Source organism: Crocodylus siamensis, chromosome 4, assembly GCF_052110815.1.
Source record: "Crocodylus siamensis isolate JL-2025a chromosome 4, ASM5211081v1, whole genome shotgun sequence".
NCBI lineage: Eukaryota > Metazoa > Chordata > Crocodylia > Crocodylidae > Crocodylus > Crocodylus siamensis.
Window position 1 is genome coordinate 167246354 of NC_143398.1, and position 12740 is coordinate 167259093.

Consider the following 12740-nt stretch of genomic DNA (forward strand, 5'->3'; position numbering starts at 1 on the left):
CCTTAGCAGCTGGCAGCACAGATTTCCCAATCCTGCAAAGAGGGGACACATCCAGATTGCTTGAAGGATGTACCCTTTTTTTGAAAGGTAGCTGTAATTATGGGAATGGCAGGGACTCTGTTCTGAAGGAGATGGTTTTAACAGACTCAGGAAGAGATGGAGGTGGAGAGCCAGCTGTGAGAGGCAGAGGATGATTTGTGCAGAGCTTCCAATAGCTAGGATGTTCTGAATGTCCGCTGAGAGGTTCTTGCAGCCACAGATAGTTGTAATAGGGGGGGATCACTGCTAGTTTGAGTGATGTGACATTTCAGTGACTAGCTGTTAAGTACCACAGGTTTGTTCCCCTGCTAGGGAAGTGCTGACACAGTGTACATACTGGATGTTAATTCCCTACCATACCCTACTCCTTTTCTCTCTGTGCAGATTCACCTTGCTCCAACATGCTGGGAATGCTTTCTGGGCTTATCTCAGACTCTCAGATCTCAGCCTCCTCCATCCGAGGGTATGAATGGTTGCCTAGTATAGCACGCCTGGTCAGCAGCCGCTCAGGATGGTTCCCACGAATCCCCCAAGCCCAGCCAGGGGAAGAGTGGCTGCAGGTGGATCTGGGTGTCCCTAAGAGCGTGAAAGGAGTGATTATCCAAGGAGCCCGAGGAGGAGATAGCATCACCATGGCTGATGCCCGATCCTTCGTGAAGAAGTTTAAAGTGTCCTACAGCCTGAATGGAAGGGACTGGGAATACATACTGGACACCAAAACAATGCAACCCAAGGTAGGGGATACTTATTGCAGTACAACTGAATAATGTCTGGCTGGCCGTCTTCCCAGCCAGACTCTACTCTTGCTACCCCCACTGGCTTAACAGTTTCCTCACTGAACTTCCTCATTCTTCATAATGGGACTGGTTAATTCCTAGAGGGAGCATAGGCTGGGGATAGAGTTGTTAGTCTCAGGCTGTCATGAAAAACCACATTATCCTCTTCTGCTACATTATGTGACCTGTTCCTTAGCAGTGAGTGTGGTTGTAGGTCCTCTCCTGCATGGAGAAGGTGATTCCTTATATCTTCTGCATCCTCACTGAGGCTGGAAAGCTCTTACTAGAACCTCCCTTCATTCCTAGTTTGATAAGAACAAGAGGTACATCAGGAATCTGCCCCATAATGGTCCTCACTCCTGAAGCCATGACAATGAAAGAACATACCTGACAGGTTGGTGTTCTTGAGAGAAACTAAAGACACACTTTAAAGAAAGATGCTTTGTCCACTGAGACAAGAGGCTGATGTAAGTCACTTGTTCGCAGCCTTTTCCATACTGCGAATTGCTTTTTTCTTTACTGGAATGAACCTGGAATTTCCCTTTCCTGCCTAGGGAAAGAGGCTTCCCCGTGCCCCCTGCCCCAATTTAGCCATATGTGAAGAAGAGAAGTATTGTGGAATCTCTTGTTTTAAGGTGCAGAGGGGTTCTCTGCAACTTGTTTCTGCTTGTGTTGAAGGAGAACCTGCTCCTGAAGGCTAAAGGAATTGAAGTTTTGCACCATTATAACAACCCTAGTAATACAAAGGAGGTTTTGAGAGGCAAGCTGTATCAATAGCCCTTAGTTTACTCCCAGTATCCTTGAGCTAATCCATGCAACCTAAAAGGAGATGACTGCAGTACTTAGCTAGTAACCACTACTTGGACCACTGTGGAGAAGTGAGAATTCAAGCAATCATAATATAAGCAATAACTTATTTATAAATGGTAGGGACAAAATCTGGTCTTGTTTATGCTAGAAGTTGGTGGAATTCTGCCAGTCTTGCACCATTGTAGCTCAGATCAGAATCTAGTCTGGAGGATATAAAGCTTGAGCCGAGGCACGTTGTGTGAATTTGTTAGAAACCAACTCTTTGGTTCTCTTGAAATTGCGTAGAGAGCAGCATTTTTTCCACTAGCTGATTCATGAGTTGGGCCCAAGACCCAGAGCAGGACAGCCAGAATTTTTTCAAACACAGTTGCATCATTTCCAGATTCCAGCCTTCTAGGCTGAATGTGAACAGCCTTCTCATGCCAGTTTGAAAAGAGCCTCCTTGTTTCTCCACTTGCCATGTAACATTCATCCATTTCCAGACCCCATCCTTTATCTCTTCTATGTGCAGGAGGATGTCCAGCTTAGCAACATGCTTCTGTAGGTGTCTTAGTGGATGATCTTGTGATAGCTTGTGCTTCAAAAAGTTTCGCTTTAGTAGTGGTAAACAACAGTGGCCTGTGGAACTTGGGGTTCAACCAAATGTGAAATAGTAATTAATTTTCCAGAATGCTTCACATCTCAGAATGCTTCATGCTTCAAGTGTGTTGGTGGACAGTTTGCAGGTGGCACAAGTTAGCCTCTGTCTTATCTCTGCAGCTTTTTGAAGGTAACATGCATTATGATATCCCTGAAGTTCGAAGGTTTGATCCTGTCCCTGCACAGTACATCCGAGTTCATCCAGAGAGGTGGTCTCCAGCTGGGATTGGGATGCGATTGGAGGTACTGGGCTGTGATTGGACAGGTAAGATGTTTGCTTTCTGGGTCAGTGAAGCATGCTGCAGATAGTGATAGTGCTTGAAATAGCAAGTCAGGAGTGTAGTCATGCCCTATACTCCTGCTGTGAGGACCTTGACAAAGGCAGACTTTACATGCAAAACTAAGATAAAGACTTTGATTCAAATCCAAACTATTCCTTACTAAAATGGGATCAGGGTTGGTACTGCGCTTGAGACAAGATCTGGCTGCAAAGTTTGGATCCGAGTCTTAAGTTTCCTGTAGAGAAACTGGAAGATCCTGGTTCAGACCCATCTCTGAATCTTATTTATTACCTAAAAGGTTGTTCATCCTCATTATTATTGACATTGCATGATCTTATTGTGTTTGGGACTAAGAGTTATAACTGAGACCATGGTCTTGTTGTGTTAGGGCATTACAGAAGCACAGAGTATGATTCAGCCCCGTTCCCAAAACTCAAGCAGGCAAGACAGAAAGTGGGAGGAAAAACAGAAAAGTGATGAAGTGACCCTCCAGTGTCACTCTCCGGCAGGTCAATGTCCAAGTTGGGAATAGAACCCAGGACTATTGATTCCTAGTCTTATGCTCTGTCTGCAAAACCTCCGTTTGCCACTGAAGATTTTTTTCCCTCCTGCGCATCACCACATAAATATTCTAAAGCTAAAGGGACTTGCGACATGGTTGCGACTGTAGGACTGGGGAACTTGGTCTGTGGTACCTTGTTTCCATAAGTGGAACAAGTTGCAGCTGCCATAACTTTTAGTGCAGAGCTGTGACCTAGGAAACTACTGAACAAGCTCACTGAGGTCAGTAGGAATTGCAGCCTCTACACCAAGGCTAAATTTGGTACTTCAGATTTTAACAGGCAGTTGTCCCTTTTGGTACATTCCTAGACTAACACCCCCCCACCCCCAATACCAAAAAAACCATGGTTCTGCTTGATACTGAATCGTCAAGGCCAGTAGCTAGACCTCCTTTTTTTTTTTTTTTTTTTTTTTAAATAATGGGCTTAAATCTGAATCTGGTCTCCAGATGTCAGTGGTAAAGAGGTATGATTTCTATTTTAAAATCACATCTGTAAAAGGAATTTTCTTGTAAGAGTTACTACTCCAAGAAGCTTAAAAGAGCTATAGTCCCCGCCTAGCCTTTCATGAGTTTTTTTTTTTTACTGCCCCTTTCTTCTGTTATGTCCTACAAGACATATTACAAGCACTTGCCAGAAAAGTATAAAACAAATAGAAAAAACAATCCTAAGGGTAAAATCCTGTTCCCACTGAAGTTAGTGACAAAGTTCCCACTGACTTCAGTGACAACAGGATTTCATCCTAAATTATTTAACTTTAAATCAAGAGTATATGTTTTGACACATAATATGTTATAGGGAAAACAAACCTTATGAGCTTAGTACAGGCATCTTGTACTGAGATTCTGTGTACTGTGTCAGAGGCAGGAGGCTCAGATGACCTTCATGACCCCTTCTAGCTCTCAAATCTGTGAATCCATAGCCTTTTGAAAATGGGCTTGGAGTGGGGGCTTTTGGCTAGGACAAGTCACATGCTTACCTGAACTGTAGAGGCAAATCTTTTCCCGGGAAACTGTTACATACCCTGGTTAGGATTGTGTGCATTACATAACCCACCCTGTGAGGCCGTACGTCCTGATATAGTTTCCAGCTACAGAGCTTGGCTTTTCTGGTTAAGCTGTAGTAACTTTGAACTAGAGAGAACTGCAGTCTACTATTTGGCCAAGATAGCAGTCACTACATTTACACTGTTTAACCCATACAGAAAAAAAGAATCCAGTCCAACCAGCTGTGCCAAGTATTCTTCTTTGCTATACCCCTTGCATGTTACTCTGTCAGGGTAAAAGGTACAGAAATTGATTGTATCTTCCTAGCTGAGAATTCCCCTGGGATGGAGAAGTTGCTAGTAGGTATTAAGCCAGCCAAGCTAGTCCTAATGCCAGGTTCTCCTGCACCCCCTTGCTATCCCTAATGGACATACAACTTCTTAAGGGTAGTTGCCAATTGGTATAGCTTAGAGCAGTCCTGTGGCTACTCTAGCTGCAGGTAGCCCAGGCACCATGTCGGGGATGTCTAATTGGCTCCCTCGTGGCCTTTCCACCTCAGTCCAGTGCAGCAACAAATCTGGACCATACTCTGGAGTTCAGCTGTCTCAGTCCCTCATGCTTTTTTGTCCAAATTCTTCATTATGATGCTATCCACACTAAGTTTGAACTGTTCTAATAATCATATTTAAATTATAATCACATTTTTTCCAACAAGTGTGTCTGACAGTCATTTTGCAACATGACTGTCTAGTACTTTACAGCATTAAAATAATATTTGCCATAAATACCCTTAACTTTTATTTATTTACAAGCATTCATTGCTGTTTGTAATTCTGGTATGTGTGGAAACAAAGCATGTGATAAGTGTGTTAAATTGCTTTAACTCTTCATTCATTTAGATGCTCTTTAGTTTAGTTTAAATGAGACTGAGACGTGTTACAGACCTGTGCATAAGCACTGCTTGTGAAGCTCCAAGCTGTAGCACTTGCATGGGAACAAGATCAGGAACCTGGTTCACATACAAGGATTTAATGATTTTAGATATGGTTATAAGTTTACTATGGATCTGGCCCAGCTGTTGTTGTTCCTGTTGACATCCAACAGCTTTATTGATTGAGTCAAACAGGTAACTGATGGCAACTAGGCTCAAAAATTATTTGGCTGGTAGCTAAACACTGTGAAGTAACTGGTCAGCAACTGGCTTGTTTCAAAGACCTGCCAACATTTTTCCTCTGAAGATTGAAGACTGATAAACATTAGGTTGTGACTGTTCTTCTCCCCTTTGAAGTTCTGAACATCTGGTTTGCAATAACTTTGCAACGTGATCAGCAGTTACCTCTTGTCGCACAATCAGTGCCTTGCTGAGGAGAAAGACCTTTTCTTTCTCCCTTCCCATTTCACACTTTGCATTGTCCTGCTTGCCATTTTCATTATCTCTTGTATCCATCTTGTTGCACTCCACCGTGGTAACTGATTTTCAAGACATGTTTCTGCAGACTGTCCAGGACTGCAGAAGTCCTCTAATTTACACCAGCTGTGCGCCTGGGTCCCGTATGCCACTTTGGCTTTCAAGGTCCTTTCACATTGTCACATTTCAGCTATAAATCTCAATGAACAGGAACAACAGCCTAAAATGTAGTGCATCTAAATAACTTGCAGCTTTTGACGTGTTGCCTTCACCTGGTGTTTTTTTAATGACTATTTTGTGCCTTGCTGCTTGCAATTTGCTTCTCAGCCGCCTTTGGAGTTTTAAGAGGTTGTAACAAATTTGAACCTACAAATTAAAAGGCTTTGAGGTTATTTGGTATTTTACTATGAACAAAAGGCAGCTGCAGAAAAAAAAGAAACTCAAAGAGTTTATGTGCAACATGTTTAATAACAGAAAGGGGAAGCAGTGAATGGAAAATATTCAACGTATTTAGCTGTTTCCTTCAGCTCCTGGCTTTATTAAATGATATCCTAAAGGGTGCCGACAAAGAAACTTAATCATACATAATAGAGCAAGGAAACCTTTTTAAAACTGGAAAGAATAACAAGACTGTGCTGACTGCTCTACTTCAGTTAAACCGCCATATAAAAGGAAAGGATGATGGAACTGAATGTCGTTTACTGTTGATCTTAATATCTTCCATTTTGCATGTAATTTCCCTTGACACATGCTTTTAGTCTGGCTCACATAGTCTGTGTTGGGAAGAGGGAAATTGGACAGAGCTGCTTTAAAGCTATAGTCAAGAGGCTGTAGTGTGAAACCAGATGCTTGCTGCAGTAAGCCAGTGCACGTTAGGGATTCTCTGGGTCTATTCACAGTTACGTCATTTGCAGTTTTGAGTGACTTGTTTTATAAATTGGCACAATTGGTGGGAATATTTTTTATGTAGCACGGCTTTGTGAAAGAAAAGAATGTTCTGCCTGTGATCTCTGTTATCTGGTAATAACGGTAAACCTACTACCCAGTATAGACATAAGTATAAAAATTGAGTACAAGTTTAAAGGATTCTTGTCCAACGAGGGTTCCAGATCAAAGTGTTCCTTGTTTTCACTTCATATATAAAACAAGTTTCACAGATGAGTCAAACCATGTCTACATTTCATGCTCTTAATGCCCCTTTCTTAGTCTCTCATTATAAGACTTGGGAAGAAAAGTTTCCTATTTGGTTTCCTCTCTTGGGTTCTTAGAGTATATCAGGCTCATAATTGTTGGGTCTCTTTCATTCTTTTTATGCAGATGTAAGGCCCACTTCAGAGACTCTGAAGCCTACCTTGAAGAGTGAAGAGACCACCACACCATACCCAACTGATGAGGAAACAACAGAATGTGGTGATGGCTGTGGAGAGGGTGACGGTGAGTAGAAGAATTAATGATGAGTTAAAAAGCTAAGTGATGACTAGCCTTCCATTTCCTCCTACGTAAGGGGACTGAATCTTGGAAACCTGCAAAATGATATATCACTGAGAAAAGGCCAAGGGAAAAAGAATCAGACTCCAAATCCAGTCTCTTATATCAGGGAAAGATAGTAAAGCAACAGAAGAAAAGAAGGCTGGTCTGGTGGTTAGGGTGCTAGACTAAGGGCTTAGGAAATGTACATTCATTTCTTTGGTTTGTAACTTAATTTATATGTGGACTCAGTTCCTCACCTGTACAATTAAAGATAATAGTTCTATCTCATGCACAAGAGTCATGAGAATAACAACATTAGAGGTTCTGTCTATACAGCACAAGGCTGTACATCGTAAAGATACCCACAGTAGCTCTAAGAAAACTAGCTTGGGTCTCAAATGCAGTGTAGCCATGTTAGCATGGTGCTCCACCTGGATTCATTAACCCTACTAAGGAATGTCACACTGATGCAGCACCTCGGCTCCTGCACTCAGTTGGCTCATTCAGTGCTAGTTCAGGTATTTCTGCACAGGGCTACATTGCCAAGTGCAAACAAAGCCCCAAACTATGAAATGTTCATATACTGTGGTACAGAAGGCCATGTAAGTAGTGTAAGTAAGTAGATGTAGAGGAGGTAGAGGTGACTCCATGGAATCCACTAGATTTTAATCACTAATGCTCAAAGTAGAGTTTGACCCCCAGCACTGATGGTTGGATAAATACCCAAATGCATGGGTACTCACGTGGATCTCCCGAACCTGAAAACTGACTAGAAATTGCATAAGAAAAACGTTCTCCTGAGATTTCTCTTTGTATTTTGGTACCTTGGCGTCAACGCCTGGATGGAAAAATGAACATAGTAGGATTTTGTAAAGTTAAGTAGCTGTTCTGTGCCTTTCACAGGGATTCTGTCTGGGTTCTATGCTAGTTTTGCAAGTCATAAAAACAGCGCAAAGACCTAATTTTCATCTCTTTGCACCAGCAATATATCTGTGTAACTCCTCTGATGATAATGCAGTGATTTTGGACTCTAGAAGCAGTGAATCCTGACTATTATCATTCTTTGAAACTACAGAATTCATGAGTGCCCTGCTGCCTGGTGAGCCAGTAACCATAGTGGTTTCCCTCACATTGAGCTATGATTTCCATTCTCAGGCTTCACAAACATTTCAAGTATTTTTCTTGACAATTGGAGTTATGAAAGTCTAACAGAAACAATTCTTCCAGGAGAATTAGATTAGATTGTAATAAAAGGAGCCATGTCCACATTGTTTTATTCAGAAGTGGGACTAGGGAGGGAGAGGCTCTTTGCACTGCACAGTCATGGTCACCTGATGGCTATTGTGTAGGTCACTGACCTCCTACAGACAGCCATTGACTGTGGGCATGGTGATTTAAAACTTCCTCTTTGCCCAGGACAGCAAACAAGGCCTAACTATAATTGGCCACTCCCCATACGTGCCTGACATTTGGGACCATAACCTCTGACTGTCTCAGACCACATCTTAAAAACTAGTGCCTCAAAATGGCTCCTTTCTCCAGATTCACACTAAGCCATCCCCTTACAGTGACCTTCCTCTTAGCTGCAGACATACATTCATGGCCTCCCCAGTGATCCAAGAACTAGATCTATCCACAGTTCAGGTTACACAATAATATTTTGAGCTGATGGAATCTATCTCCAGATTTCATACCACCTTTACAAAGGCAAGCAAACATTACCCCCATTTTACAGGTAGGGAAAATAAGGTACAGGAAGGCCAAATGATGGGCTACAGGTTACTTGATGCAACACTGAGCAGAACCAGTGGCTTTCTTGACTTTTATCTCAAAACTTGTTCTACCAGACAACTGCTGCCCCATTGCTAACAATTTAAATAGTAGGTACTGAGCCATGAGTGACCATTTATAGTTTGGATAGCCAGTTCACTTCTGATACTAACAATTATATCTGGCATGCAATAGCTGAGCTTTGGGGTAGCTGAGATTCTTCCTCGTTTGGAGCCAGAGTGGAACTACACAGCATGGCAAGCGCACTTAGGAAACGTTCTTCCCTGACATTTAAGAAGGAATTTAATATTTGGCCGCTCCAGGGGATGAAGAGAAGGTGCTGATTAGAGTCTGGAAGCATTTGGTGCCTGCTTTTATATTTGCTTAGTTTGGTGGATTAGCTGAAGGACTCAGTGTGAGCATTTTGATGATGCAGAACTTAGGTTGATCCTCAGAGCTGCCGAAATATGAGATAGGTTAAAAGCATCAGTGAGGGACAGATTTCATGCTTTCTTCAGTATTTATGACTTGGCAGCTATTTTAGTTTTTAAATAGCACTACTCTACAGCAGGTCACTGTTTAATCCCACTTTATTTTGTTCTGTTCTTTTTATAAGATTCCCAGCTCCCTGCAGCATTCAATTGCAACTTTGATCTCCCTGAAGACCTGTGTGGTTGGTCGCTTGACTCTGCTACGGGTGATGTGTGGTCTTTCCGTTCTAGAAACACCTGGATTGACAATTCAGAACCAAGCACCGGGTCCCTTCCTGGTAAGCCAATTAATATAATGTAAGAGAAAGGGGAAGAAGGGCTACAGCATTTTTCCATGGAAAAATGGGATGGATTTTGTCGGTACTTAACATTACTGAAGGCTTTGCAGAGTTGAACATTTTCTGTTGGGTATTCTGATTTGCAAGTTATTTTCATATTTACAGGACTGATAATCAGGGATCCTGGTTTTCTCTGGTTTAAAAAAATCCCCAATTTTTGGTTTTAAAAAAAGTAACCCCAAATCCACGTTGTTCTGTGTTTTAAATGAAACATCACTAATATATATAGTGGTGTTTCCTTTTAATCATGGAAGAATATGGATTCGGGGTTACTTTTTTGAAACCAAAAATTGGGGATTTTTTTAAATTGGAGAAAACCAGTATCGCTACTGATTATCATGGCCCTGACTAGAGCCAGGTTTGAGTCAGAGGCCTGTGTCTGAATGCCCAACAAAATATACAGGGAAGTTTAGACTTGAATACAAATCCTGATCCAAACTTATTTGCTTGGGCCCATCTATTATCCCACATTGTGTTTCTCCTCTAGCTGTGTATTCTCTCTCTTTCTCACAGCCAATATAACATCCCTGTGCCTGGGGGAAGGTGCAGACTTCAGCTATTTGGCACCCTGTTGTTGCACAGAAGAGATTTCAGTTGTTCATGCTAATAGAACTCTTTGAGGATACAGAAAACACTTATTGCTTGAATTTTGCTCTTTCCCTCTTCTGTTAGGGACCTGTTTTGAGAGCAGAAGAACTTGGGTTTTCACTAGGGCTGAGTGAGCCTTGCTGGACTTAATTAATAAAGGGTTTTGTAGAGATTATTTGCAGAGATTGGGAGTAAGCCAAATGTTGCTGATTTGTTTGGAAGATCAAATTCCTTAGACTTCTCTTTTGGAACCAGTTCTGAGACCTGTGCCCTCTCTTTACCGTAGATATCTTTGGAGGAGAGGTGTGTGGAGGATGAAGGATGTTCACTGCTTTCCAGATAACATTAGCTCAGTTAATCACTTAATCTTTGTAAAAATTGGCTGAGCTCAGCACAGCAAATGCAGTGGTCGCATTGAGGCTGAGGTGAAAATATTTCACATGGCTTTAGTTCTGTCTTGACACACAACAGTAGTGTCCACATAGAATCTTAGGGTGTGTCTACACATGCATTAACACCCTTTAGTTAATGTGCATTAAATCTAGTACCTCCATTGTGAGGTACTAGGATAATGCGCATTAGCCTGTATTAATGCACATTAACTAAAGAGCACAGGACACCTGCTAATTAGCATGTGTCAGAGCAGACTCAATGAATCAAGTCTGCTGTAGTGTGTTAATTAACACACTCCAGCGGCCTCTGTGTTGCATCTATTCAGCGTCCCCATACTTCAAAATGGCAGTGGGAACACTTTAACTAAAGCTCGTTGCATGAGATTTAGTTCAAGTACCTTGCCACCATTCTGAAGTGCAGGATGTTGAATACACGTGACACTGGAAGCACTTTAAAAAGAGCGGCTCTCAGAGCCACTCTAATTGAAGCACCTGCTTCTCCTTCCTGGAGCACATGTTTAGATGCCCACAGTTTTTAAGTGATGCTTAATGTGCATGAGCCTATTTTAATGTGCATTAACTAAATAGCACTAAATAGCTAATTAACTAAATAGCTTTTTTTTAGTGTTGCTTTAATGCGCATTAAAACAGGCTAATGCATATTAAACTGCACATGTAGATGTGCCTATAGAGAAGAAAGCTGGAAGAGACTACACTGCTGACTACACTGAATACCTCCGGAGGTCATCTAGTCCAACCCCCTACCTGAGACAGGATCATCCCTATCCAAACCACTCTATACAAATTCATTGTATGTCCAGCTGCTGTAAAGATTGTTAATATACTCTTGAGATATCCAAGGAAGGGGCCACTACAGGGGCAGACAAAAACCCCCACAGTCGTTACCAATCTCGCCACAGGATAAAATTCCTTCTTGACCCCAAATATGGTGATCAGTCTTACCCATATTGTGTTAGCACATGTATTGGGCATGAGGATTTGCAGTAGTGAGTTGATCCCTTCTGTCTTTGCATTGGCTCTTTACACACACACACGCACATGCATACACACACACACGCACATGCATGCACACACACACACACACCCTTCCCCAGACTTTTCCTGTTGACTTCTGAGGTGCACAACCCTCTTACACCATGGAACTGGAAAAAGCACAAGCTTTATGGACATCTGACAAATCCTTTGACATGACACAGGGTTCACAGTGCCTGCTACAGAGAAAAACATTTTCATATTTCAAGTGTTTATCTCTTCAGCATTTGAGTGCTTTAGAAGATTAATATCTGAAGATCACTGGGGCCTCAGGCAACAGGAGAGAACACTTACAGCCAGTCCCAGACTTAATAACCCTCCCCATCTCATTCGCTGTAATAATGTTTAATTAATATAAGCCTCCTGCAAGTAGGAAAAAAATTACTTATTTTTATAACTCAGACTCAATTTTTCATTTCATTTCCTCTCCCCTGAGTCTCCCTACAATTAATTGGCCTTTTTTTCTTAGAAGACTCTGTGCATGTGTGTGTGCAGAGACAACCTGGGATAAACGATGCTTGTTCAGAGAATACGGCCTGCTCTGTCTGTTTGCAATGTTAGTGACGCCTTCTTTCTCCATCGCTCAGTTGTTTCCTCTCTGTTTCTCAGTTAGCTCTGAATTTCAATCCCTTTAGCCTATAGGGCCTGATCCAAAACTCAGTGTAGTCAGCGGGAGTCTATCCATTAATTCTGGGGAACTTTGTATCTGCCTTCTACTTATTGCTGTTATTATTTTTACTACCTCACTGTTCAGAATCTCCCATAGAGATTGGATTATCTTTGTGCTCTACAGATACAAAGCAAGAGAGAGCCCTTGATCCCAGTTTTTTATAGTTTAAATAGGCAAGATGGGCATAAGTTGGGAGGAGAAAAGAACAGTAGCGTAGCAAAGAAGGCCACCAGCCTTGGGTGCTGAGTTGAGGGGAACAGTGCAAAAACAGCAGCTGCTGTGCTGCTGGCCCAACTGCCACAGACACTACCCTGCTTGCTGCCACCACCCTGGGCACCACCTCTGGCACAGAGCGAGGATGGGATGTCACCAAGGTCACAGAATATTTTGGTGACAAAGCTAGTGATAGGATCCGAGTCTTTCTGAGCCTACGGTGTCTCCCACCTGCAAAAAAGGCTGCCAGAAAGTT

At 42.2% G+C, this 12740-nt stretch overlaps 1 protein-coding gene across 5 annotated transcripts in view; it reads left to right on the top strand.

The window, feature by feature from the left end:
* The window catches only part of NRP2 (neuropilin 2), a 133527-nt gene that overhangs the window by 68714 nt on the left and 52073 nt on the right, over window positions 1-12740 (top strand). For all 5 annotated transcript variants that reach the window (XM_090044809.1, XM_090044810.1, XM_090044811.1 and 2 more), the window contains exons 9-12: window positions 424-773; window positions 2385-2529; window positions 6817-6933; window positions 9356-9508. In XM_090044809.1, coding sequence (XP_089900935.1) covers window positions 424-773; window positions 2385-2529; window positions 6817-6933; window positions 9356-9508 — 765 coding nt within the window. The remainder of the gene's footprint in view (window positions 1-423; window positions 774-2384; window positions 2530-6816; window positions 6934-9355; window positions 9509-12740) is intronic.